Source organism: Erpetoichthys calabaricus, chromosome 4 (genome assembly GCF_900747795.2).
Source record: "Erpetoichthys calabaricus chromosome 4, fErpCal1.3, whole genome shotgun sequence".
NCBI classification, from domain to species: Eukaryota; Metazoa; Chordata; class Cladistia; order Polypteriformes; family Polypteridae; genus Erpetoichthys; species Erpetoichthys calabaricus.
In genome coordinates, this window is record NC_041397.2 from 253,085,883 (window position 1) to 253,113,688 (window position 27,806).

Sequence of the window (27,806 nt, forward strand, 5' to 3'; positions counted from 1 at the left end):
AAAACATTTGGATAGATGATGGCTTAAATGTCAATATTAGAACATAAAAATTCTTCTTTAAATTAACTAGGCTGAATTTTAAGCCCAGGATAGCAACTGTTTCTACAAGTAACAAAGGCTTCTTGATACATCTCAGCTCTTTTATTCCACTTTGTACAGTATGTTGTTAATTTTTTTTAATCATTAGTGATTAAGGGCTCATTTATACTTCACGCTCAGAACGCGTACGCACCCGCATCATGGCCGCCACACGTTCTGAGCGTTCATTTAATGCGTCCTCTGAGCAGGTCCTCAGAAATTAACGCGACGCGTGCGCGAGTTGCAGTACCAGCAAAAAGTCGGGGGGCGCAGTGTGCTAAAAGTTGGAATGTGACGTCAGAGTCTCTGTTTACTATCTACATGTGACAGAAAGCCGCTTTGAGGATCGTACGAGATCGGTGTCACGCTTTGATATTTGATAAATGGTTCGATGTGGTGAAGCAAAATGCCGACATACAGATGTATTGATGGTGCTTTTATATTCAAGCGTCGCATATTCCCGATCGTAATGACACGATACGTTTTAAAATTCTCACATACCGTCTTCTGTGCTCTCTTTTTTTCTAGGGCATCCTCTGCTCCTGACAGCAGCGAATCGCCAGCAATAGATCGCCACACTGAGCACATTAAATGTATGATTTTCCAACTCTCTGCACATTTAGAATCCTTAGATTTATACTTGATATCACTTTCATGATGAAAAGCATTTAAGTATGTATATTACATTTTACAGATAAATCGGTAATTTCGTTTAAATAATGAATACTGTTAATAATTACACGCATGGGGTGACACAGTGGCGGAGCGTTAGCGCTGCTGTCTGGCAGGGAGTCACGTTGCTGATATTCCCTGCCTGGAGTTTACACGTTTTCCTGCTGGGTTTCCTCAGTGTGCTCCAGTTTCCTTCCAAAGATATGCAGATTTGGGGATATGGTGCCGCTAAAATGACGCTAGTGTATGTGTGTGCTTGTATTCACCTTGCGATGAGCCGAGGCATCTTCCAGGGATTGTTTCTCACTCGTGCCCAATGCTTGCTGGAATGGACACATCCCTGGATTTAATCAATAAACATCCTTTTCAGAGATATTGCGGTAAGGTGTCATCGGAATTTAATGGATGTTCTAGGCAATTCACAACACAGAGAAGCTGAACATGTTCTCACCGTTGATAATATCTCGCACTGCCACCTGGTGGATTCCTCCAGATTTACGTAAAGTACGCGCGCAAGTATAAACACTTCAACACTTGCATAGCAGGAGCGTCTGCTGCAGCATGCGTTGCGTCGCGTGAAGTATAATTCTGGCCTAACACCTCATAAATCTGCACAAATACCACTCACTGCTCCTCCAAACCACAAACCAGGGCCAAACTGATAGCCGGGTTCCAGCTTTTTTTCACAATTATAGAAACTTTTAAAATAGGTATCATTTGCACATTAATTGCATCAACTATAAGGAATGGATATTTATATGTTTACCAAGAGTCACTTGGTGACAACTGTCATTTTACTTGTTTATTTGTACTTTTTATTTTTCTCAGCACAGTTTCTATGATATTTGTCATTTGCCATTGTGAGTATTTCCAAATTCTGCTTAATACTATTATCAGCCCAAATAGCAGGTTGTACTTGCAATTTGTTTACAGTCCACTGCACTTGTAACATCATTCTGAACAAAAAAGGAGTCTTTCATAAAAGCAAACCAAATGAAACAGTCAACTTGAGTGTTTGAACATTGTACAGAAAGAGAGAATGCTTCTGCTATATACAGAATTTGATTAGTGATCACAATGGCACTCTAGCCTGTGTAAAATTATTGGGTTTACCATATGAATCACTGTTAAATTTTGCAGATTTTTTCGGGAACTTAAAAAAAAAAAAAAAATTTTAACTTCGCTTAGATTGGTTTCCCCTTATGGTTCATGGTGCTAGACAATAACATCCTTAAATGCATCTATGATGTGACCACATATTGTGCTATGTATGCAGGTGTAGCATGCAATGGACAGATATCCTATGACCAATGTGCTTTTAGGGATGTTGAGGGCATATGTAGCATTTAGAGACTAAGCATTTTTGAGCAACATTCTTAGACCCCTTTAATGTTTCTTCTAAGCTGTTCCCTTACATTATGATATTGGGGCACTTCTTTGAAAATCTTTGAATTTGAACTAAAATATGAATTTCATCGTTCAACACAGTATCAGTATAGTCAACAGTATTTTAAATGAAAATAGAGAGATGGTGTATAAAATGTTAAATTTTATTTGCTATATACCACAATGAATGGAAAAAAACAGTGTATATCAAGTTTTGGATATAATCTCATATTTTGTTATCCTTGAAGCTTGAGAAAGAACGTTTGGATTATAAAGCTGAGCAAGGAAAAATGAAGGAACTCATTTTTTCCCTTGAAGAGGAAAGCAAAATCTTTTCCCGGAAGGCAACAACCACAGAGGAAGAATTGAACAGGACTAAAGCAAATTACAATTCACTGAGGTAAATACAACATTACCTTAAGTATTTTTTCAAAGAACTAATAAATAATTACAAGACAAGCTGCTACTGCTGTCATTATTATGCTTCAGAAAAATTGCTTGTTAGTAGATTTCCTGCTGGGGCCATTTCTAGATGAGCTGCTGGCCTAATGTTGCTTCAGGGACACCTGGCTAGAACTCACTTGCCCATACACTGCCACATCTCCCGTACTGACTTTTTCACTACATCATTAGTCTTGTTGCCCAAGAACGGGCACCTTGGCTACAGATTTCCCTGGAAGTGTCTACCTGCTTTCACTTAACAGCCATGTACAGTACTGTCTTTTTCAAGAGGCTCAGGATCCCCATGTGTCTGTGGAGCCACCTGCCCCTTAACATCCTCATGAAACAGTTCTTATTTCTGCCCAGTTTACAACTCTTATCTTGGTGCTGCTGTCCACAGCCCTTTCAGATATATCCAGTACAAATATACTTGAAAATAAAATAAAAAATTAGGTTTTCAGTTTCCACTGGTATTGGAGTACAACTGCAATGTTGGAATTCTTTAAGCTACCTACTAGTAACTATGTCCTGGGGAAAAGATGGATAAAGAGAATAACAGGGAGGTTTGAAGATGGTGGAGTCTTACAGAAATTAATTATATATTTGTAAAAAACATTTTTTGATGCGACTCTCAAGACATGAATTAATATTCATGAATACTCTTAGCCTCAAAATGAGTGTATTCACATGGTTTTAGAGGTTCTGTCTCACTTATCTTCTGCTGCCCCATTGGCTGCATATTTTTTTTTTTTTTTAAATAACTGGGAAATGGTCATTAAACCAACAAAGAAATATTGCTTTACTTAACTACAAATTTAATCAGTTCCACAATAAGGAAAATAGTTTCATTAACTTTAGAAATACTGAACATATAAACCTTGAAAGCTCGTTGCTTCACAGAGTTTATTCTTTACTTTGAGATCCACAAAAATAACTGAAGTCAGTGGTGAAATGATTGAGTCAATACAAGAGAACACCATTCATTTAACCTACCTAGTAATATGGAAGGTAACGTGCCAAACTGAAGTTAATTAAGTTTTTTATATTAAGAGGCATGTGTATTTAATTGTTCTATTTTTAGAAAACATTTCACTTTCTCTTTGAGGTATTTTGTGGCATTGTATAAATACAAAAAAATCAATGTTGAATTGATTTATACTAGTTTTTGGGTAAGCCAAAAAATGAAAGGTTACTATGTCTTGGTGTGGTAGTTCCATATACTCAAAGGTATTAATAAAGTTTTAACAATAAACTAACCTAAAAAATTATTTGAGAATGCTCTGTCTCTGTAATCAGATTCCCTCTACAAAGCTGAACTGATATGCCTTTTTGTATGGCCTCTCTCACCAGGACAGCAACAAATCATGTGGAAGATACCCTCAGTGACACCCAGCGGCACCTTTCACAAAAAATTGCTGAACTGCAGGGTTCTCAAGAGAAACTTAAGCAATTGGATGAAAAGAATGGTATGGCTAATGTTACTCAATTTTCAGATCATGAAACTATACAGACTAACTTTAGTGAGACTAATAGGTTTGACTTCACAACATACAACTTTCTTTAGAGGTTAAATCTTATTTTAAGATATTAAGCATTTCCTGCATGGTGCACAGTAATTTTTAAACACTGTGTTTCTTAAAATATTGCTCTAAGAGAGATTGTTAATTGTACTATTGATTAATTTGTGATTTAATTCTTTGTTATCCAAATAAAGTAAAAGTTGGTTATTGGGGATATTAAAATGCAACAACTTTGATAACAAAAGCACAGAGGCAAGCAATCCATAAGAAAGTTAGTTTTTCTTTTGATCAACTGAAAGTTGGATATAAAATGTATGTTCTTTATATAAAGGTGCTAACCAAAAAGTGGAAGTGAAAGTATTTCTAGCAAAATTAAAGAAATGTAAACAATTTTCAATATACACAGCATAACACATTCAATTTTTTTTATTTTATTGTATTCTTTATTTATTAAAAAAATATATTAAAGTAAATAAAATCAAAAGATGGAACTATATTCTTTTAATAGCAAAAGTTTCCAGTTAAGTGATTTCCTGCCCTTTCACAAAGGCAGAACAATAACCTGTAAATGTATTGGTCTCTTATTCTTTGTGATTATTTATAATTGTGAAAAACTGCATAAATTAATTGACTGCAGTGACAGCCTTTTTATTTAGTACAGAATGCAGCCTGTTTATGATGTGTTGTTTCAGTTACAACTTAACACCGTCATACATTATTTGTAAATTATTGACCATGTGCATATTACATCTGGGGTAACATCTAGAATGCCACTGAGCTTATTTTGGAATGGAGTGGACAAACACCAAGCATCAGGGTGTAATGGTTAAGGCTTTGGACTTCAATCCCTGAGGTTGTGTCATTGTATGACAATGATCAAGTCACTTCATCCTGTCTGTGCTCCAATTGAACAAAACAAAAAAAGAAATGAAATCAAATATTGTAAGTCGCCTTACATAAAGCCGTCAGTCAAATAAGTAAGTAAAACTTAAAGGGGTGTGTCAATGCTGCTCTTTGTATGTGTGTAATGCTGTCTTTACATAACAATGCAGTCGATTCTGCTTAATTGGGCAATTGGTTAATTGGGGCAGCCGCTTATTTGGGCCAAATCTCAAGGAACTAATACATAATTTAAACTCTTAATTGAGACAGTAGCAGATGCATGCTGCCAGTCAGTCATCTTTCATTGCCTGTCGAAGAAGCACGAGTAAGTTTGGCTAGTACAACCTTAGAGTGGAGTAGCACGTGTCTGTTTAATAGTCTTACCGTCACCACTACCGTACCGTATTCAGTTTTACTTCCGAGTGGGGCTGAAGATTCGTCCATGGAGCCCTGCGGGAGGTTGGGGAATCACCGTTGGCCAGGGAGGCTGCCACCAAGCGACCCGGGGGAGGTACTGAGCTGTCCATGGCTGCTCCCCCGGAACATAAGTAGCAGGGGCGTCCCTGCCAGGCATGGGACCCGGCTGTCCGCCACACCAGCCATTTAATACAAGCCGTCATAGGCTCGCTGAGATAACTGGTGTACCAAAATCTACCATAGCACGTCTCTTACAACAAGAAAATCAACTGCGTGAGGAATGGGCATTACAGAAAGGACGAACAGGAACATCCAAAAGAAAACGTGATGGAAAGGATCCAGAAGTCGAAGAAGCTCTAGATCAATGGTTTTCTATACAGTAGTTAGTGGGCGAGGCGTGAATATCAGTGGCCCAGTGCTGAAGGCAAAGTCAGAGGAGTTCGCTAAAAAACGGGGTCACGATGATTTTAAAGCAATTGATGTTTGGTTGTCTTGATGGAAAGCAAGACACAATATCAAATTTTAAAAAGTGCACGGTGAAAAGGGCAGTGCAGATAATGTAAGCGTTGAACAATGGAAAAATATGAAAATTCCTACTTTTTTAGAGAATTTGATACTTTATTAATCCCAAGAGGAAATTCACATACTCCAGCAGCAGCATACTGCTAAAGAAACAATATTAAATTAAAGAGTGATAACAATGCAGGTATTCAGACAGACAATAACTTTGTATAATGTTAACGTTTACCCCTCCGGGTGGAATTGAAGAGTCGCATAGTGTGGGGGAGGAACGATCTCCTCAGTCTGTCAGTGGAGCAGGACAGTGACAGCAGTCTGTCGCTGAAGCTGCTCCTCTGTCTGGAGATGATACTGTTCAGTTGATGCAGTAGATTCTTCATGATTGACAGGAGCCTGCTCAGTGCCCGTCGCTCTGCCACGGATGTCAAGCTCCTCAGCACACAACCGCGTAGAAGAGGGTGCTCGCCACAACCGTCTGATAGAACATCTGCAGCATCTTATTGCAGATGTTGAAGGACGCCAGCCTTCTAAGGAGGTATAGTCGGCTCTGTCCTTTCTTACACAGAGCATCAGTATTGGCAGTCCAGTCCAATTTATCATCCAGCTGCACTCCCAGGTATTTATAGATCTGCACCCTCTGCACACAGTCACCTCTGATGATCACGGGGTCCATGAGGGGCCTGGTCCTCCTAAAATCCACCACCAGCTCCTTGGTTTTGCTGGTGTTCAGGTGTAGGTGGTTTGAGTCACACCATTTAACAAAGTCCTTGATTAGGTTCCTATACTCCTCCTCCTGCCCACTCCTGATGCAGCCCACGATAGCAGTGTCGTCAGTGAACTTTTGCACGTGGCAGGACTCCCGAGTTGTACTGGAAGTCCGATGTATATAGGCTGAACAGGACCGGAGAAAGTACAGTCCCCTGTGGCGCTCCTGTGTTGCTGACCACAATGTCAGACCTGCAGTTCCCGAGTCGCACATACTGAGGTCTGTCTTTAAAATAGTCCACGATCCATGCCACCAAGTATGAATCTACTCCCATCTCTGTCAGCTTGTCCCTAAAGAGCAGAGGTTGGATGGTGCTGAAGGCACTAGAGAAGTCCAGAAACATAATTCTTACAGCACCACTGCCTCTGTCCAAGTGGGAGAGGGATCGGTGTAGCATGTAGATGATGGCATCCTCCGCTCCCACCTTCTCCTGGTATGCAAGCTGCAGAGGGGCGAGGGCGTGGCGGACCTGTGGCCTGACATTTACAATGCTGATGAAACCGGCCTCTATTATCCTGCTATGCCAGACGGTTCCCTTTGTTATAAGCACATTACACTGTCTGGGTATAAAGGGGCAATGGACCGCATTACTGTGTTATGCTGTGCAAATACGTCAGGTACTGACAAACGAAAGCTACTAATCATATCAAAAAGTGCTAAGCCTTAAGGGGTTAAGAATGGAGGGTTTACCAGTGGAGTACCATGCCAACAAATATGCATGGATGACTTCAGAAATTTTTCGGAATTGGATTACGAGTTGGGACATAGAATTACAACTTAAAATTTTGTTGCTTCTTGACAATTGTGTGACACACCCTCATTTAGATCTCTCTGTTATAAAAAAAAATCCTGGAGAGTAACAGTATAGGGTGTCGAGACGTGATCTTTACGTTAAGATCACGGAAGACAATAAAAAAACCCGGGAGGACCTTAAGCATGAGACATTGCGCCAAGAGATTGACCCAGGACCGTCTCACGATGACGTAGAACATGAGATTCTTTCAAGACATGCCCTACTTGCAATCAATATCAAATAAGACAATGGGGCAGCACAACATTCAGTCTTGTGAAGGATTTGAGCACACACAGATCCAGGGTCTCAGCGCATACAAAGCATATAAGGACAATGCGTTATAAATAAAACGTCGACTAAGTGAAGAAGAAAGCAGCGCGGAGAAAAGAGACTCAAAAGTGTTGGGGAGAAAAAAGAACAAAAAAGAAAAAATAATCTAGGTGCAAATTCAGAAAATAAGGAAAGTAATTATCAGTCCGTAACAAGTGGAATTGAAACAAAGCATGTCCGATCGGGCTCAGAATTAAAAAGAGTAAAAGACAAAGTAGAACTTCATAAACACATTCACAAACGTTGGTGCTATACACATGCAGAGCAGTTTATGAAAGCAGTGGAATTTGAAAGGCTCCAAAAAAAAAAAAACGTATGCACGATACAAATGTGGAGAAAGTTAAAGAATATGAAAATAGGAAAATTAGAAAGTATAAAAAAAGAAAGTAAAGATCGCAGTAGTGCAAACAAACGGAGATTATTACTCGAAAAAGGAAAAATAATCACCACAGACCAGGTGTCATTGGGGAAAAAAACGCAGGACAAAGCAAGAAATAAAAGAGTAGAAAACAAAGTAAAACGTCATAAATTGGTTACAAAACAAAGGGGCCAAACACATGCAGAGCAGGTTAGTGATATGAAAACTGGAATTCAAAGACTCAAAAAAAAAAAAAAACGTAGGTGCGAAACACATACAGAGCAAGATACAGAATATGAAAGCAGAAGAAAAACGACAGTGTCAAAAAAAGAAAGTAAACATTGCATTAGCGCAAAAAAAGAGAAATTATTACTTGGAGAAATAACTAAAAGGCAAATAGAGATCGAATATATGGACACAGGTGATATGTAAGAAGTATGTAAATATTGTAAGGCTTTGAAGTTTAAGTCAGAGAATTTCAAAAACGTGTTTTGCCTCACATGCATTTATTGGTTACTTTGCAAAAAAAAATAACTGCTGATGATGTCGATCACTTTGTCTGTGCTGAAATTCCAAACAGAGAAACCTATCCTGAATTATGGTACAAAGTCATTAAACATATGTCTCACTGACCTCATTTAAAAGATTCAGCATATTGGGACTTGAAAGATTCCATATATTGTTTTTACAGAAGTTCTGAAATAAAAGTGAAACTAATGAAATAGCAACAATTCAAAGAAAAAAAAAATCTAAAAGTGTGTATCCGGAAAACCAAACACGGGGGTTGGCGAGCAAAGCGAGCAGGGGGCGAAGCCCCCTAGTAATCTAAAAAATATAAAGCTGGAATTTCTTCCTTCTAATACCACATCGTTAGTGCACCCTATGGACATGGGGGTAATAGAAAAATTAAAGACGTTGTATCGAGGAAAATTGGTTAATTACATACTACAATCCATTGATGAAAACCTATTAACAAGTTCCTCTACAGCTAGAGAGATTAGTGCAAAAATTTCCCTTTAGCAAGCAATACAGTTTGTTGCTGACAGTTGGCACGCTATAAAAACCAGGTCCATACAGAACTGCTTTGCTGTTTGCGGCTTAAAACCTTTGGAGATTCCCAAAATTTTGAGCATTGAGGAAAATGAGGACATATTACAAGTTTCTACAATAGATGACAATTTACCATGTTACGATGAAAATGAAGACTATGAGAATGCAACTGTTGAAGTCATTAAATCGAAACACCAAAAATTTGACGAAGAAAATGATGATGATGATTCACCTCTGCCTGTGACTATCCGGAAGGCAAAAAAATGTATAGTCACGTTACAGCGTTATTTTATGCAGGAAGGCAATGAAGGGAGCCTTATATCCGCACTGAATATCTGTGCTGATTTTGTAGAAGTGCAAACTTGCAAAAAAAAAAAAAAAAGACAGACTACACTTGATGCATTTTTGCAGAATTAAATTTTATGTACATGCCTAGTTATTTTACTTTAGAATTTATTATTTTTTTCTTCACAGTTTATATTTTCTTATTTATACTGTATTTTGTTGGTTCAGTAATTTATTAAAATATGTACCTACATATTTTATTTTATAAACTGTGAAGAAAAAATAACAAATTCTATTATTTTCTAGTAATTTATATATCTGTTCAATAATTTATTAAAATATTAAAGAAAAATTATTTATTGTTTAATTTTATTTGGAATTCGCTTAATTGGGGCAGCTGCTTAATTAGGCCAAAATGTCCTAGTCCTAATGTGTTCCAGTTAAGCGGAATGGACTGTATTTCGATTGGCTCAAAACTGAGACAAAGTAATGTCCAAATAACTTTGTAGGATAGAAGGTTTCGGTCTTGTATAATTTTCTTGTAGCTGCAAGCAAATAAATCTGCTTTTCAAGTTACAAATAATGTGTTTCATCCGTTACTGCCTGGATAAAAGTGACAAAGTAATATTACTATTAATATTTATTTGAAGATGTATCTTTAGCAGAGACAAATTGTGCATGTATGGCAACTAACATGTTTGGCTGTCTTTATTAATTTGCGTTGATGATGCATTTCTAATGATTCATTCTAAAATTATATGTAGAAAAATTTTAATGGTCCAATGTGAATAGATTGAATTTACATTTGTTTGAACAATGTCATAGGAACATCTCCATAGCCTGTGTCTGCTTTATTAAGTTTCAAAATATAATTAATAAAGACAATAAAAATATAAAATTGTATACAATAACTGTAAGAAAAGTTAATATACTAGGGTTTTTAGACCACAGAATAAAATAACTAGAAGGAAGAGAAATAAAATTAGATAAACTAGCAACATCATATTTGCCTTCAGAGGGTTGCCAGAAATTTTAATTAATCAATGAATTTAAAAGAAATAGTCTAAACTACTTTGCCAGAATTATCTTAAGAGTATAAAAAAATTACCTGTATCAGGACCAATGTGGTACCTTAAGTTAATTTTATCTTTTTTAATGTAAGAGATTGTAACCGAGTGTATTTGGAGTATCCAACCCAAAAAGCAAACCCTTGTATCTTTTTCTATTTGTGTTTAAGATGAACTCGCAAGACAAGCTATAAATCTTCGTGAGGATATCCTCTCTCTTCAGGCCACTGTGAACAGGCTGAATGTAGACAAGGATACCTTACAGTCTGTAGTGGATGAGAAGACTGAGAAGATCTCTTTTCTTGAAGACGTCATAACAGATAAGGTTTCAGTGCCTATCTTGTTTCTTTTTAAACATACAAAAAGTTTGAATATGTCTGAATACATTAAATTTATGAATCTGTCTTTTATCTAACATCTGTCTACAGTATATGAATTTTTTTTCTGATGTAGCTTTCATACTAAATACCATGTTACACTGTTTCACAAAGCAAGTTCCACACATCTGAAAGGTTCTCAAAAGTGATACTGTACTTACAAACATGCAGCGTGTGGCACAAAATACAAGAAAATGGGATCATCCACATTATTCAAGTTCTACACCCTTTATTCTGAGAAATTTTTAAAGTAGTGTTTCAGTTAATGTGGTGTTTTTTGTTTTAATTTTAACATATGATTACCTCACAGGACAGACCTGGCCATGCCCTTGGCCATCACCAGATGCATACCTTGTTCCCTAAATATTAAAATGTGTCTTTACATTAAGTTATAACCCAGTCATTGAGTGTGCTTTTCATTTCATAGTTTTTCTTAGTTATTTGCTTTATTTTCCTGTGGTGTTAGGCTCATTTTGAGAATTTTCTTGCCTAAGAAATCAACCCAATCAATAAACTGTCTAATCTATTATAACGTCTTTCTATTTTTTTGTCTGTTCCTACCCGTTAGATATACAGAGTGAGTCAAAATTAACACTAATGGTACTGCTGTGTATATACTTACATACAACTTTTGTGGACTATTTATGTGCCACATAGTACATGTGTTGAACATGATGGCGAACAGGTTGAGACTGTGGACACTTTTTGTGACTGAAGACAGAGAAGAAAATTAAAATTAGTCAAAACCTTTTATTAATACATACCAGGCAAGGGTAAAATGTCAGAGAAACACAGTCCTAGGACACCGCGCTTCATCTGCCTCGAGCGCAGATGTCCTTGTTCTTTTATACCTTTCTAATCTCCTGATCGTTGACCACGTAAGCAAAAAATAGCATCCTGACTCATTGTACTTTTCCAATTTTTGTAAAGTCATTACCCTAAAGGTATATTTTCTTGTCACACACATCATCAAAAGAAACTTCTAGAAAGTATACATGCTTTTTGTCACGCACGCCAAACACAAACAAGTTTCATCATTCTGTCCTATTTTCTGTACACACATACATTTTGTTCAATTACATCTTTTTATGTTTTCACAAGACATTCCTGTAAATCCATCCATCCATCCATTTTCCAACCCGCTGAATCCGAACACAGGGTCACGGGGGTCTGCTGGAGCCAATCCCAGCCAACACAGGGCACAAGGCAGGAAACAATCCCGGGCAGAGTGCCAACCCACCGCAGGACACACACAAACACACCCACACACCAAGCACACACTAAGGCCAATTTAGAATCGCCAATCCACCTAACCTGCATGTCTTTGGACTGTGGGAGGAAACCGGAGCGCCTGGAGGAAACCCACGCAGACACGGGGAGAACATGCAAACTCCACGCAGGAAGGACCCGGGAAGCGAACCCGGGTCTCCTAACTGCGAGGCAGCAGTGCTACCACTGCGCCACCGTGCCGCCCTTCCTGTAAATCATGTTGCATATATGAAGAATGTTTTGTGAATAAATTGTTTCCGCCATTCAAATGTTAACATAATTTTGACTCGCCCTGTATTTGCCTTACATTAGTCTACTGTATTTTATACAGATGTAACTTGTGAAATTTCCAAATTAACTATTCATAGAATTTAGCAGTCTTTTTAGACCTATTAGGTATTTTTTATCTGGTACAGTATAGATTCCTATAAGTTGTAGCATACATGTAAACCACTTAATGAATATTTGTCTGATCATAAATGCAGTGTAAAATAATAATTTGTTGACTAATGTGTGTTGTAGACAAAGAAAAGCAATAATAGAATCAATTATGCATACTTGATACTGTATTCACTGGTTACCAGAGCAGCATGGTGGGGATAGTGGGCACAGTATTTGGGAATGGTCTGAGTGGGGCCGTGTGATGAACTAGTGTCCTTTCCTGGGGTGGCTCCTGCGTAGTGCCAGGTGCTGCTTAGATAGGATCTAGCTAGCTAATAAAGCAGATTAGTAAATGAGTGGAAACATGTATTATTTCATTATAAATATGCATAGTAATTCCTGATTGCTTTGCATTTTTGATCTAGCAATGGTTTGTTGTGCTATGCCAACATTTGGTAACATTAAAGGAAGAAAAATTAATTAAAGAGTGAATAGATAGTGCCCTACATAAAATGCAAAATGCCATGACCAATCTAAAAACTTTGTCTTATAGTAATTTTGGAATCTGATTTTTGGATCTGTGTTAAAATACATGGTTATAAAATATTTCATGTTTGTTTTTTTGTTTTTTTTAATAAGGATATAAATGTAAAGAGTTTAAATGAAACAATTGGAGCCATGGAATCTGCTTCACAGTAAGTTAAAATCAAATTCTAAATACATTTCCTAACATGTAGGCTAAACGTAGTTTGTAGTTGGTGGACAATGCTGAATAAGGAAGGAGGTTGAAAAATGACAAATATTTTGCATTACATATACAGTGGAACCTCGGTTTGTGAGTAACTTGGTTTACGTGTGTTTTGCAAGACGAGCAAAAATTTTTAATAAATTTTGACTTGATAAACGAGCGAGGTCTTGCAGTACGAGCAGTATGTATACTCTTTGTCTGCTGAGTGTCATGTGATCACAACTGAGCTGATGGTTCTTCTCTCTCTCGCTACGGGATTGTGGGCAATCGTCTCCTATTCTCCGTCTGAGTCGGTGTGCTTCACTTATAGTAAACATCCATACGAGCGTATCCTGTTTACTGCAGCATTAGCATTGTCACTGTGTGTGTGTGTGTGTATGTGTGTGTGTGTGTGCACGCGCTCGTGTGTGTGTGTGTGCTCGCACGCGCGTGTGTGTGTGCTGTAACGTGCGAGTCCCCGTCTTGCACACTAAAACACAAAGCTGAGTCTCAGTACTTCAGCAACACCAGCTTTATTCAGCTTGAAACAGACACAGCAGTCAGGCAGGGCCCTGTGCATTTATAATGTTCCTTGTATCACCCATCGACGGCAGGCGCTTATAGCATGTCCGCGATCTTTTCGGATTCACTTTTACTGCGAATTGCTACAGCGCTGGGAGACTGCGATTGCTTTGGGACGCTCTTCCGCGTGTCGTCCCGTTGGGTGCAATCCCATAAGAGTTTAGAAACTCACTCACACCAGCCATGATTCTTTTCAAAGGTAAAGTGCAGGTTAATTTGTTTTATGTATTTTTACTTTATATTTTGTATTAATCATTTCTATATGAATAGTTTTGGGTTGTGGAACAAATCATCTGAGTTTCCATTATTTCTTATGGGGAAATTCACTTTGATATACGAGTGCTTTGGACTACGAGCATGTTTCCGGAACGAATTATGCTCGCAAACCGAGGTTCCACTGTATAGTTTATTTAAAAATATTCTTCTGATTTTCATCAGCTGTAAAAAAAATATAGGACCATCAGTTAACATCATGATGGTATCATATTAGGTTTGTAGCATCTCTGTATAGTGGCTGCTACAAAATTAATAAAACTCCAGGTATAGTTTATATACTTTATGAACAGAAATAAGAGTTGCACCTATTAGCAATGGTCCAATTTGCATGAGAATCACTATCGGGATTAATAAAGTATCTATCTATCTATCTATCTATCTATCTATTGAAGAAAATCATACCTAGATCTGCAAGGAATTCGGTAGTGTACACGTTTGTTATATTCTTGACCACCACTAGAGGGCTTAATGGCAGGTTTGACATACTTTCAATGTTTAAACTGCCACTACAGCCCACCTACAATGACTGGATCAAAAACCTTCAGGAAGGGTCGAAATCATATGGATATAGTGGACACAATGCTAGAATGATGCTGCCACTGATGATTGGATGAACATTCTAATGCCTGTCAAGGACAGATTTGGAAGTCATGAAATGACATCTGCTTGGAGGGATTGGTGGAATGTATTATAGTCATAGGTGTGAATTAATTCAAAGCATCCATTACAATGTCTGCATTTGACCTATGAATTTTGATAACTGTATTTGGGTGAGTGTTAGGCTCAGGGTGCCATAAACTGAAGCAGGGTTATCTTTAATGATGAATCATGCCTCATTCTGGGAGCTGGGCAGCTACTGGATTCACATGTTTATATGTCAAAACAATGCCATAGGCATCATCACTTATGATAGCTTTTACATTAGATGCATGTTTCATTGTTAATATTTACATAAAATAGATCCCATCATTTGTCATGCAGTCTTTATGGCCTTCCTAGAAGAGCAGTTAGATGGTGCCATTTGATTTTTATTTGACATTAATTATCACCATGTTTACCCTTTTGTGGACCAATAAATTGTTCCTTTCCTCTGGTGTTGAATAAATTTCTTATTTGTTCATCACCTGGTTGGTATGCTGGTTTCATGCAAATTGGACAGTAGTTAGATAGAACTTTTTTGTCCCCATGGCAAAATGTCACAAGAAACCCCTATCACATATACACCAGAATGACTAAAAAGAAAGAAAACATGTGACTTGGCAGTTATAGTTGCAGTGAGACATTATGCAGGCATATTGCTGATGGTCTGAAGTAGCCCCTGTAGTGTTTCTTCACACATTTCTGATAAGTAATTCTTGGGCTGAAAGTCCTCAGTGTTAATGTGTCACAGAGAGGATGTACAGCATTGTTCAGGTACTCAGTTTTGTTTTCATCCTCTCCTCTGCTACAACTTCCACATGTTTGACAGTGCGTCTCATAACTGAGCCTGCCTTCTTAATTAGCTTGTTGATTCTGTGGGCCTGAAGTGATGTTACCATCCAGCACACCACAGCACACAGAAAATCGCACTAGCCATTAAAGAGTTGGTGAATATGTGTAGGATGTCACTATGCACAATACAGGAAAATGGTCTCTTAAAGAAACAAGTTTGCTCTTCCCTTTACTATATAAATCCTCTGTGTTGCAAGACCAGTCCAGCCTATCATTGATGTGGACCCCAAGTATTGGTAGCAATGCAGCTTCTGCAGTGAGATACTGTATTGCCACTTGACAAATACACAAAACCTAATTTGGTGCACTTTTATCCAATAAGGTCCAAGTGGAACAGTCAGTGGAACAATGCCTTTTAAAAACCCTTAATACAAAACTTAGGCCACAGCAAGACAAAGCCCACAATCAGTCAGTTTTCTGTGCTTTCCATTAATGACTCGCACTGCCCATCAAGTGAGTATGCAAGAGCAGAACAGCTGCTGACACCGCCAGCAAACACAATGCCTGCTCAATGACAGGACAGTGAAAAAAAGACTCCATGCTGCTTTTCTTAGAGCAAGGTGACCTGTCAGATGTCCTCACACCTCCTACAAAATCTGACTTTACAGCAGTACCATACCAGGCTATATACAGCAGCTGTGGTCGATGCTGTTGTGCAGGTGCTAATTTCTCCTGACTTTAACCCTATGCATTATCTGGAGATGTAACCCCTCTGCCTGCAACTACAGTATAGATTTAGATAGATAGATAGATAGATAGATAGATAGATAGATAGATAGATAGATAGATAGATAGATAGTTAGATAGATAGATAGATAGATAGATACTAGAGGCTCGTTCACTCTATGCATAAGATAGCTTTAGCAATGGCAGCTTAAAAAGGTGTTCACAACATATACTAAAGGACTTACAGGGGATTATAAGTAATGTTCATAGTCATTGTTTTTCTATTATTCTCTTTTGTTTGCTGTTTCATAGTTGAAATTTCAGTCTATTGACGAGTGTTGCATTTATTTTTTCTACTAGCACATATATTGCTACATATTGTCAAAGTCATTCCTGTCCTGCCATCATTCCTGATTTCTTTGTCTGGCCTTAGCATATGACATTGAGGGCAGATTTAGAGATAAAAGATTTTTGTGTTTGAAAGACTGAGCCCAAAAAGAATACTGCTTTTTAAATGCAATTATCAGATTGGTAATTTTTTACCCATAACAATCTTACAGATTAAAATTATTTTACATATTTTAGGAATGTGGTGGGAATGGGTCCCTCATGGCAGTTTTCCACACCTTCAATAACACATAGGAAACCAAAATGGAAATAAAAAAATGTTCTTGTATTAACCAAAGACGAACTACAGGGCAAAATACATTTCTTGTAAAAATAAGATGAAGAACCAATCCTACAGCCTCATTCGGTTTCCTCCATAGGCAGACCATGTTGTGGGGTAGTTTGTCTCCTTGCTCGCCACAGTAGCACACCCAAATGCTGCCTTCTCATTTCATCTTGTTTCCTTCTTTATAAGACCCCTGCCCCACTTTCACACACTAGTTCAGCTCAAGGGTGCTTTAGGCATGAAGCGGGTTTAAATCACATTCCGGGGCCAATTCTAGGGTTAGAGGCTACCTAGTTTTGTAACCTCTGGTAACTGAACAGTAACCCTCCGTGTGTTCCTTCACATTTGAGCCTTCACAAGTTGCCATAAAAGACCCAGGTCTCAAAGGAAGACTTTAAGATGTCTAATTATGTGAAGAAAAAAATGTTTTCTGTCCCCTAGTTGCTTCATACAAATCTTGCCGTGAATTATCTAGCCTGTTTCCAGCTTTCCCAGTTAGTTACCAGATACAGCCACATGTCATTTAGGAGGTATTACGGCCTCTTCCTTTTTGTCCCTGGCTTCACTCTGTGTATTAGCATATAGTCCAAGATGAATAGCATTTTCTGGGTCACCCAGTCTTTAGTGTCCCAGGCTGCAAGGCTCACTTCTTTATTAAGGAGCTCCTGCATATTGTTCTTCAAAAGCTCTCAGCACAAACAGTGTACCCCTGCCATCCCATACTGGAATGAGTCTTTGTGTTGCTTGTGTTGCATTCTCTTTCTAGCTGAATTTCTTTTTGTAGAGGCTGGAGTTGGGTTACAACTTCACTGTGCTAGACTAGTGATGCACTTGGCCCAGCAACATCTTACCAAACACTCATCCATTCTCAGCTGATACAAATGCTTTTAAAATTTTGAAATAACATGATGTATGCATCTTAATGAAATCAAGGATGGAGGAGTTTTAAAAAAATGTGTAGCTTTCTGCTCTTTATTTGCCATCCTTTGCTGTGAACTCCTGGTTAATTACGAGTGTATAGAACAAATACAGGTGTGAACTGTTTGCACTTCAAGAGTGTTTGATTTATAAACCTATGAGTGACTTTCACAGAGGGTTTATTTGAACTTTGCATAAACAGTATCAGATAACATGGATTCCTTTACTTGATAGTATATTGTTTTTTTTTATTGCCATGACGCACATGTCTCATTTTCACACCCCTTTTATTGTCATTTGTGATAAAAACAGGAATCTAAAAGACACCATTAACAACCAAGAGCGGGAGATTAACTCATTACGCCGGCAACTTGATTCTGTCAATGAAGAACTTGCAAGGATTGGCAGAGCCAGAGAGGCAGCTGCTAAGGAAAGCTTCCAGTGCAGAGAAGAGCTTACAAAGGCCAAAGTAGAAAATCAGGTATATAGGCTTCTGCTAGTCTAGCAAAGTGAAGCTGTACTCTGCAGATTTGTGCATTTTTGATATTTTAAATTGTTCATATTTTTTGCTGTTGGTCACAAACACTAAAGAAACAGCTCTCATTTCTAAAATAGCTATAGGCTTATGAGCAGGCTGTGCTCAGATTAAGTTTTGAATCAATCAATTGGAATATTCACCAAGCTGTTATAATAGTTGCATTAATTGCAGGAAAACTGGGGGCAATGAACATAATTAAAACTTGAAAGATCTATACAAACTTCCATGGGTTAATTCAGATTTCACATGGAAAGACTGATAGTGTGTTTTACATGCACACACAAAACTAGGATAAGGGGAGTAACATGTTTAAGGCAGAAACCTGGTTTCTTAAAACAGTTTACATGCGCAAGTCTACCTATGGAGTTCTCCCATGGCAAAATGTTCCAATGCCATTAAACCACACACAAAAAAGAGTTCAAGATCATCATCGGCCGCCATGAATCCAAAAACAAACATGCAGCCAGTGGGTCAGTTGCAGTGCACCTGAGATAGTACCGTACTACCAGTAGATCAATACCAGACTACGTAGTCCAGTAATAAGAGGAAATTATTTGTGACCAGCGGAACAAGATCAGTCCCAAATTCAACTAATTTACAGCTAGTCTTAGTTTAAACTGAGGAAAAATTTTATTTGGTAGGATTAACAGTGTAGCCTTGGGTAAAATAAAAAAAAAATAGTGCACAGCTATATACTTGTATATACACTGCTTTTTTTGTAGACTTCCATATGTGTTCTTAATTAAATTTAAAGTCAACCCTCCTTTATTTGACAACAAAATCTTAGAACAGAATACAGCTCAATCAAACAACTAAGATTATTTTAGCAAATATAAGATTATGCTTTTAAAATAATCCAAAGAAGAGAATTTCACATTCAGCACCCACCCAAAATATTGAGGAGACTGATTTATAGCACACACAAATATTTAAAAATTTCATGTAAAATATACATACATACAAATATGTGTACAAATATTATATATATTATATACAAACAGAAGTTAAGAGTCATATTATTTTTTTGCTTTATAATCAATTAGTACCATTACAGTGTACCTCACTTTCACACATAGAACCTTGAAAATGAAACCCAAGTACATCCTATGAATTCAGTTACAGCAATCCTACAGCTATTGTGTAAAAATGCGCCAGTTACTCTTGGAATATGCTCCATGTGTTGAGGTCTTTGGCCAAGGGGGACACATTTATGTCAGGTTTTTGAATGAGACCAGCAGATGAGACACTGTTGAAATAGAGGCCAAAGTTTATTTGTGTGAAATCAGATCTTAAAGTTGACTGAGGCCAAATCATTAAACTAAATTTTGGAAATGTTAAAATTCATAGTACAAGATCAGTAACCAAGAACACTAAGTAATATAACACATATTCCAGAAGTTTTTAAATTTCTGTTTACAATCTTGTCTATCACTTCACAGTACTGTAGAAACAATCCTCAAAATAGCTGCATCCATACCAACAAACACGCTCTGAGCATAGGGTAACTTTGTTTTCCTTCATGGTATGAAACAGCACTCACACTCGGGCGTAATACTATATCCTTAAAGAAGCACAATTTAATTTGTGGGCCACTTATTAGTTATGCTTCTGGTATTTCCAGATCATCTTTACATAGCCTTTTTTATCAACAAATGTATGTAAATAACAAATTTAAGAACATTACAATATTTAGACATTCAAAATAGTTGCCATTTCCTGTATGTTTCATTATGCTACCACTGGTCACTAAAATCATTCTGTGTAGAATGTTCAGGTACTATACCATACAGTAATTAGATGTTACCTGTTCATTCAGGTTCCTTTTATAAAATATTAAAATGTTATAAAAACACACAAATTCAGTAATGCTCAAAGGAAACAAATTATTCTGTACTTAACCATATATTACTGTAAATTTTCAATATTTTCAACAAAGAGTTGTGATGTTTCTCCAAGACAAAAGTTCAAACTGTCATGAAATTTAGACAGAACATCCCTGATAGGAGCCCTTCTTCATGTACAGAAAAGCTTATTGAAATAATGTAATAAAAATACATACATATTGTCCATGATAATAAAAATAGATATAGAAAGAACTTTATTTGTCCCCAGGGGAAAATTTTGCTTTTTACGGGAGCTCTGTAAATAAGTAAATAAATACATACACACACACAAACACCAGAATGACTATAAAGGAAGAAATTTAAAAAGAAAACTTCTGACTTTGCTTTCAAACTCTGCCCGAGTCATTATACAGATGTATTGCTGTTGGTATAAAGTAGTCCCAGTAGCGTCTCGACACACTTCTGCTTAAAGTACTCAATGTTATTGTGTCATGAATAAGATGTGCAGCATTGTTCATAATGGCACTCAGTTTTGTATTTAATTTTCTCCTTCACTAATGCCTCCAGGGAGTCTAGAGTGCATCCCATAACTGAGTCTGCCCTTTTAATTAGCTTGTTGATTTGTTGGGACTCTCTTGAAGTGATGTAACCAGCCCGGCACACAGTGTAGAAAATTGTATGGCCATCACAGAGTTGTAGAAGATGTGAAGGATGTCACTTCCCAAATTAAAAGAATGTAGTATCCTAAGGAAAAAGAGCCTGCTTTGTCCTGTCTCATATATTTTCTCTTAGTTCTGAAGCTAGTCCAACTTTTCATTGATGTGGACCCCCCCGCCCAAGTACTGTTGGAAGTGCACCACCTCAACATCCACTCCCTAAATAGTGACCAGGCATAGAGGCTGTTTGGTGCAGTAAAAGTCAATAATCAGCTCCAGACCATTTGACTCCTATACTGTGTCTCATAGCCATTATCAATACACCCCGTAAGTGCAGAATCATCTGAGAATTTCTACAAGTGACATGACCTAATGTTATATTTATAGTGTACAAAATGAAGAGAAAAGAAGACAAGAGTGTTCCTTTTTCTGCTGTAGTGTTGCTCACATCCATATCAGAAACACAGTCCTTGACCATCACAAACTGCGGTCTGCCCGACAGATGGTCTCTTATTCAGGACACCATAGGCTTTACCACCTGCATATCTCTGAGGATATCACTTAATAGAAATGGTTGGATGGTATTGAAGCACTGAAGAAACATAATGCTTGCAGTACTGCCAGCTTTGCCCAGGAGAGAATAAAGCCTTGTGGAGCAGATAGATAATTGTATTGTCCACTGCAGTGGGTTCAGGTGGTCTACCACAAGAGGAATCATACAGTCCAGAACCAGCCTCTCAAAGGTCTTCATGATGTAAGACCAAAGTGCCACTGACCTGTGCTCATGTGCATAATGTTTTCCACAACAGTGGCATATTTTGGAGCCTTAGGGACAGACTGAACAGATGAGAGAAGACACCACAGAGTTGCTCAGGTCAGCACAGACTATAAGAATTTGAGGACAGACTCCATCTGGCCCTGTAGCTTTTGCTGTGTGTAGCTTCTTCAGTTGTCTCCTTACTTTGTCTTCAGTTATGGACAGTCCATACTGATGTTCAGCGATGGCCTCATTATTGGCCATTTAAGTTGACATGATAGGAGTTGTTGATGTAGTAGGCATGGTATAAGAGACTGGTCATCGAAAGGTGGTGTCAGTGGGGAGGAAAATATATTAAAAAAAATTGTCTCAGAGTGTTAGCTGTGTCCAAATATGGCTGATCATATTCTGGATATTGTATTTAGAACCAGAAAGGAAAGGATGGCAATTACTTTTTCTAATAATAGAGATAAATAGAAGATACCTTAATTTTCTTTTCTCATTTTGCTGCAATTCATTGTTAATGTAGAGCTATTTGTTATTTCAAGAAATGCCAGGACATCACTGGAAACACATACACCATCCACTGAACACTGGAAAAATGAGACAAGGTAGTGGGAAGAAAGTAGTAATATATTAAAATTTCAATGATAATAATGTTAGCACAGCTTCAGGGACATTTAACACAAGGTCCTCCTGTTATTTATTTATTTTTTTTACTTTTTATTATTATCTTATTTTTAAGTACACTTCTATGATGTCCACATTACCCAAAGGCTACATTTGGTTTCAGATGCACCCCCCATCAAATTTAATATTTTTGTATCCAAACAAAGTATATAAATATAATCTTAGCTATGCAAAATTAAATACCAGTGTAGCTATATTGATATATTACCATAATGTGTAAAAAAATATACTATTACATACTTCTGTGGAAAATGGAATCAGAATCGAACCATATAAGAAAATGCAGAGAATTTTCAGACTTTATCCAGGCAACAGGTTAATTTCTGACTTCTCATATACGTGAAATTGTGAATGTATGTAGGGGTGCCTATAATCGTCAAGTGCTCTGTTCATGGTTGCTATGTGCCTGTTGCTCTAAGATTTGATTCCAGTCCACTCAGCCCTGAACTAAAAAAAAATGTAAAAATACACACTTCTATTCTACAAAATTAAACTGGCTTTAAACACTAATAGGATGTCAAGGCTTCAGGACATAATGAGCCTCATGGATAGACCTAGGAAAAGATTTCAAAAACAAAATATTAATTAGGATTTTTTTTTCTTTTGCAGACCTTGCAACGGAAATCTCAGGAATATTGTGAAGAAGTTGAAAGTCTCAAATTGAAGGTTCAGGATCATAAGGCTGAGACTGGAAGAATAGAGAATCAGCTTTCCTATAAGGTATGTTCCTCTCACTTTAGGTGTGCTTGCATATGATGTGGAAAGAACCTATTGTGAGAGCCCTGTCTGTATGTGAAACAACTCCACCTCCAATGGACCAATTTTTTTGAAATGTGACATACTTTTTCTTTTGAGGAAATTTGTTAAGACACTTCAATTATTGTTGAGATATTTCGAACGGATTACACTATATAAAACTTTTTAAATTTCAAAATCTCTCAATGAAAAGCATTGGTGATTCTGCATACTCAACTATCTTAAAATGAAGAAACACTCTTTTTGACTTCAACTATGCTTTAGTTTACTGTTTCTAATTTTAGTCTGAGCGGTTACAACAGTTTTTATATTTTCCTCTTTTACTCATCCGACAATCGATCAGTGCCCTAGTGTAAGTTAGTTAAATTTTCTGGGGTGGCAAATGCAAGCCACTCATAGAAAAAACAGACATAAAAATGTCACCTGGAAATGAGGTAAGAGGAAAGAAATTGTGTTGCTAAATAAGCATAAATGAACTAACATTTCCTCTGTATTTATGTTACAGTATAAAATACCTCAAAAGTTACATTATTTGCATGTTATTATTGTGAAGAACAGAGGTTATCAACCTGCAGCTAATAGGCATTTGAACTAATTCGTCACACATGAAGTTGCAGGAACTGTAAGTGATATAAAGATAACATGGAGTTAGAAAGGGAACTGCAATTTTTGAACGGGCAGAAGATCAGAGCTGTGGGACGTATAAAAAGCCCCACATTCTCTTTAAAAGTTTCTACAATTTACAAAGGGCTGACTGTCACAAATACCAAGGCCTGTCTGGAACTAGAGGTTGTGCCATGCTATTATAGTTGCTTAGCATTATAATGCATGACAAAGGGTTGTGATCACAGCCTGAATGGTTCCTCTTCTTCCTGTGTATTATGAGACTGAAATAAAATCTTTAAGATTGGTGTCACCTTTGGTATTCCTGTTATACAATAAATCGGTTCCTCTCCAAGGTCTTGATTATTCAGATCGTTTTAATAAATTACTGATTTTTAACTAAAATTAATAGCTGCATGGGGAACTAATTTCAGTTGTTCTTGTTCTTTCATGGAGTAATATAAGTATATATAATAAGTGTTATTCATTTTCTTTTTATTGTTATTTTTCTTTTTGTAATTTCACTGTATTGTTCATACAGCATGATTTGGCCTTTAGTTTGTTTATCTGAGTGTTGTGGTATTATTACTAAGGTTGAGAAAGAGGGGATATTTACTGCACTAAATACTTGTTGGGTGGTTATTGGGGTTTTTAATCTTTTTGGGAACTCTCGTTATAAAAATAAATAAAAAACAAACTACAATTATTTACAGACCTTCTACAGCTATTAACAGCACATAAATCCATGCCATTTTCACTTCACTTGACTTGGAGTCTTCTGTGTATGAAAGCTATTAAGCCACCATAAACCTATTTGGGCTTTGAAACTGTAAAGTGTTGTTAAAAAGCAGGTATTTAATGTAGTCTACTAACACATGTAATTACATTTTATTATCACTTATTTTTATTGTGACTTGTTACAGAAGTATTTTACAAACAAAAATGTGATAACCGACTCTTTCATAAAGTAATTAAACTTGCAAAATTCACTGTCATATCAGTTTACTAAGTCCCCAAACGCAACTGAAAGTTACACCATGCATTCATTTTCTAATTTGTTGTTTTCGTTTCTTGTACAGTATATTTATATTGAAATGCATTTTGCTCTTCCATTTTAAAATTACAATGAAATAGGTTTAGTTAGTAAATGTGTAAATTAAATATAAATCACATCCATCTTCATATCTACTTGATTCAGTTCAAGCTTGTGGGAAGGTGAGCTCAGTCTACTAATACCAATCCATTGCAGGATGTAGAGAAATCGGGTTTGAGACATAATTACGCTATCCAATTTAGCAGCATTTTTAGCTGCATTTTAGTTTCATTTTTGTGTTTCCTTTATTAAACTATAGGACTCATTTTTATTAAAATTTGTTTTTAACATCTTATACATTTTTGTTCACTTTTCAGAATTCACTTTTTTCTATGGTCACTGTTCTGGTAACTACAGGCGCATACCTTGGTTGGGAAATAAAAAAAATGGACACAAATTAATATTTACATAAAATGATTTTGATGCTAATCCATCCATCCATTTTCTCACCCACTAATCCAGAGCAGAGTCATGGGGAAGTTATCTCAGCAAACAATGGATGAAACGCTGGATCAATCCCTGGACAAGATTCTAGTCCATCGTAAGGTGAACACGCATGCATATATCAGGGCCAATTTAGCATCACTAATCCACCAAATCTGCATACTTTTGGACTGTGGGATGAAAGCCGAGCCCCTGGAGTGAATCAAGTTAGACACAGGGAGAACATGTGAACTCCACCCAGGGAGCACCTGAGACTTGAACGCTGGCCTCATTAGAACATTAGAAAAATTTTGACAAAAACAGGACATTCAGCCCAAAAAGCCTCAATAGTCTTTTCCATCTAATTTCTCCAGAATAACATCAAATCAAGGTTTGAGGCTCCCTATACTCTCTACCACTGTACTTGGCAATTTATTCAGTATGTCTACTGTTCTGTGTTTGAAAGAAAGCCACTTTGTTTATGTAAAATGTACCTTTAACAAGTTTCCAGCTGTGTCCCGTGTTCTTGATTAACTATTTTTAAAGTAACCTGGATCCACTGTACTAATGCTATTCATAACTTTAAAAACTTTAATCATGTCACCTCTTTATCTGTAAAGGCTCAACTCCTTTAACCTTTTCCCCATAACACATAACTCCCAGTCTTGGAATTAGCTTAGTCATTCTTCTCTGAACTTTTTCCAAACAGCTTTCAAAACTGTACACAATACTCCAGGTATGTTCTGACCAATGTGTTATAAAGCTTAAGCATAACCTCCTTGGACTTGTACTTTATACATCGTGCTATATAACCTAACATTTTGTTAGACTTCTTTGAGGCTTCTGTACAATCTCTGAATGCTGATAGTGACAAGTCAACTATGGCTCTCTGGTCCTTCTCATAAGGATTATTTCAAGCTTCAAATTTAACATTTTTTCTTCATCATGTAATTCCTTATATTTATTTACATTAAATTGTATCTGCCTCAAATCTGCCCAAGTCTGTATTCTTTCAAAGTCCCACTGTAATTTAGTTGATTTTGCAATAGACAAAATTAAACCAAATTTATTATCTCTCTATTGTAAAAAAAAAACCTGGAAAGCAAAAGCAAGGCTATGATACGTGATCTTCTCGGAAGACATTTAAAAGACGAGATGACAGAGACTTGCCACGGTGCGTCTCGCAGGGACCGTAAACATGAGACTTGGTGCCAAGACATTGTCCCAGGGCCATCTCGTGGAGACATGGAACATGAGATTCTTGCAAGACACACCCTACTTAGAAAAGATATTATATAAGAGCACACCCATCAAAAAAAACTCAGTGGTGTAAAAGCACGTAGTACACACAGATCATGTGTTCTCAGCACATATAAAGCATATAAGGACAATACGGAGAATAGAGACCCAAAGGCGTTGGAGAGGAAAAAAGGCAGATAAGAGATTATGAAAGCAGTGGAATTCGAAAGGCTCAAACAAACGATGGAGCGATACACATGCAGAGAAAGGTGCAGAATTTGAAAGCAGTAAAATTAGAAAGTATTGTAGCGTCCCAGCCAGGTTGAGGGCTTTTTGGTTTTAAGTGACTGTTAGGTCTGATTGAGGGAGGGTGGAGTACAGCATGGAAGACTGATGGCGGGGTCTTGATTGATGCGGTAAGGGAGGGGGTGGGGGCGCTGGAGAGGGTGCTAGAAAGTTGTGTTTGGGGTTAGGAAGTCGGTGATTGTTCAAGTAAAAATTTTGTGACACTTTATCATGTCAGTTGCTACAGTATCAAAAAAAAGATTACCGCAGATAAAAGGTGATTAATCATCTGAACCAGGTGTAATTGAAAAAATAGCAGGACAAATTGAGGTCAGAAAAAAAGAGTAGACAACAAAGTCTTTTCGCATTCGCATCAATCAATGCACAAAACGCAGATTTACACAATAATGGACCATACACTATGAGAATCTGTGGTCCCGGAACAGTTTAAGCAACGACAAGTTAAATTTCAAAGAATACACAATACGGTCAGGTGTATATTGATGATCACGGAGAAGCGATGCAAATTTTAACAGGCAAAAAGAAAGGTAATGTATATGTTCCGCGAATAACATTACACACCAAAGGAGATCGTGATATGCCATTCGTATTAAAATGTTTACAGTTTACCGTGAGAATAGCTTTTGCTATGACAATCAATAAATCACACGGACAAACATTAGAAAAACTTGGATTATTTATTACAGAAACAGAAACAATATTCACTCAGGGGCAGTTATACGTTGCGTTGTCACAATGTGTCTCCAAAAAATATTGTTTTTATTGAAGTTTTAAAGTAAAAGTGCAAATAATGGAATTGAAACAATTCCAAAGAAAAAAAAATTTAAATTGTATATCTGATTAACCAAAGCAAACCCCCTAGTCTTCTACAATATTAATTAGCTTGTTATGTACAGTACTACATTACAAAAAGCAGTGGCCCCAGCACTGGCCCATTAGGAACACCACTTTTAACATCTAATTCCGATAAGGATCTT

The 27,806-nt window shown here is 37.1% G+C and overlaps 1 protein-coding gene across 3 annotated transcripts in view; it reads left to right on the forward strand.

The window, feature by feature from the left end:
• tsga10 (testis specific, 10) overlaps positions 1 to 27,806 on the forward strand; it is an 88,080-nt gene that overhangs the window by 38,721 nt on the left and 21,553 nt on the right. For all 3 annotated transcript variants that reach the window (XM_051927154.1, XM_051927152.1, XM_051927153.1), the window contains exons 7-12: positions 2,385 to 2,536; positions 3,928 to 4,043; positions 10,735 to 10,889; positions 13,231 to 13,286; positions 18,237 to 18,405; positions 23,019 to 23,129. In XM_051927154.1, coding sequence (XP_051783114.1) covers positions 2,385 to 2,536; positions 3,928 to 4,043; positions 10,735 to 10,889; positions 13,231 to 13,286; positions 18,237 to 18,405; positions 23,019 to 23,129 — 759 coding nt within the window. The remainder of the gene's footprint in view (positions 1 to 2,384; positions 2,537 to 3,927; positions 4,044 to 10,734; positions 10,890 to 13,230; positions 13,287 to 18,236; positions 18,406 to 23,018; positions 23,130 to 27,806) is intronic.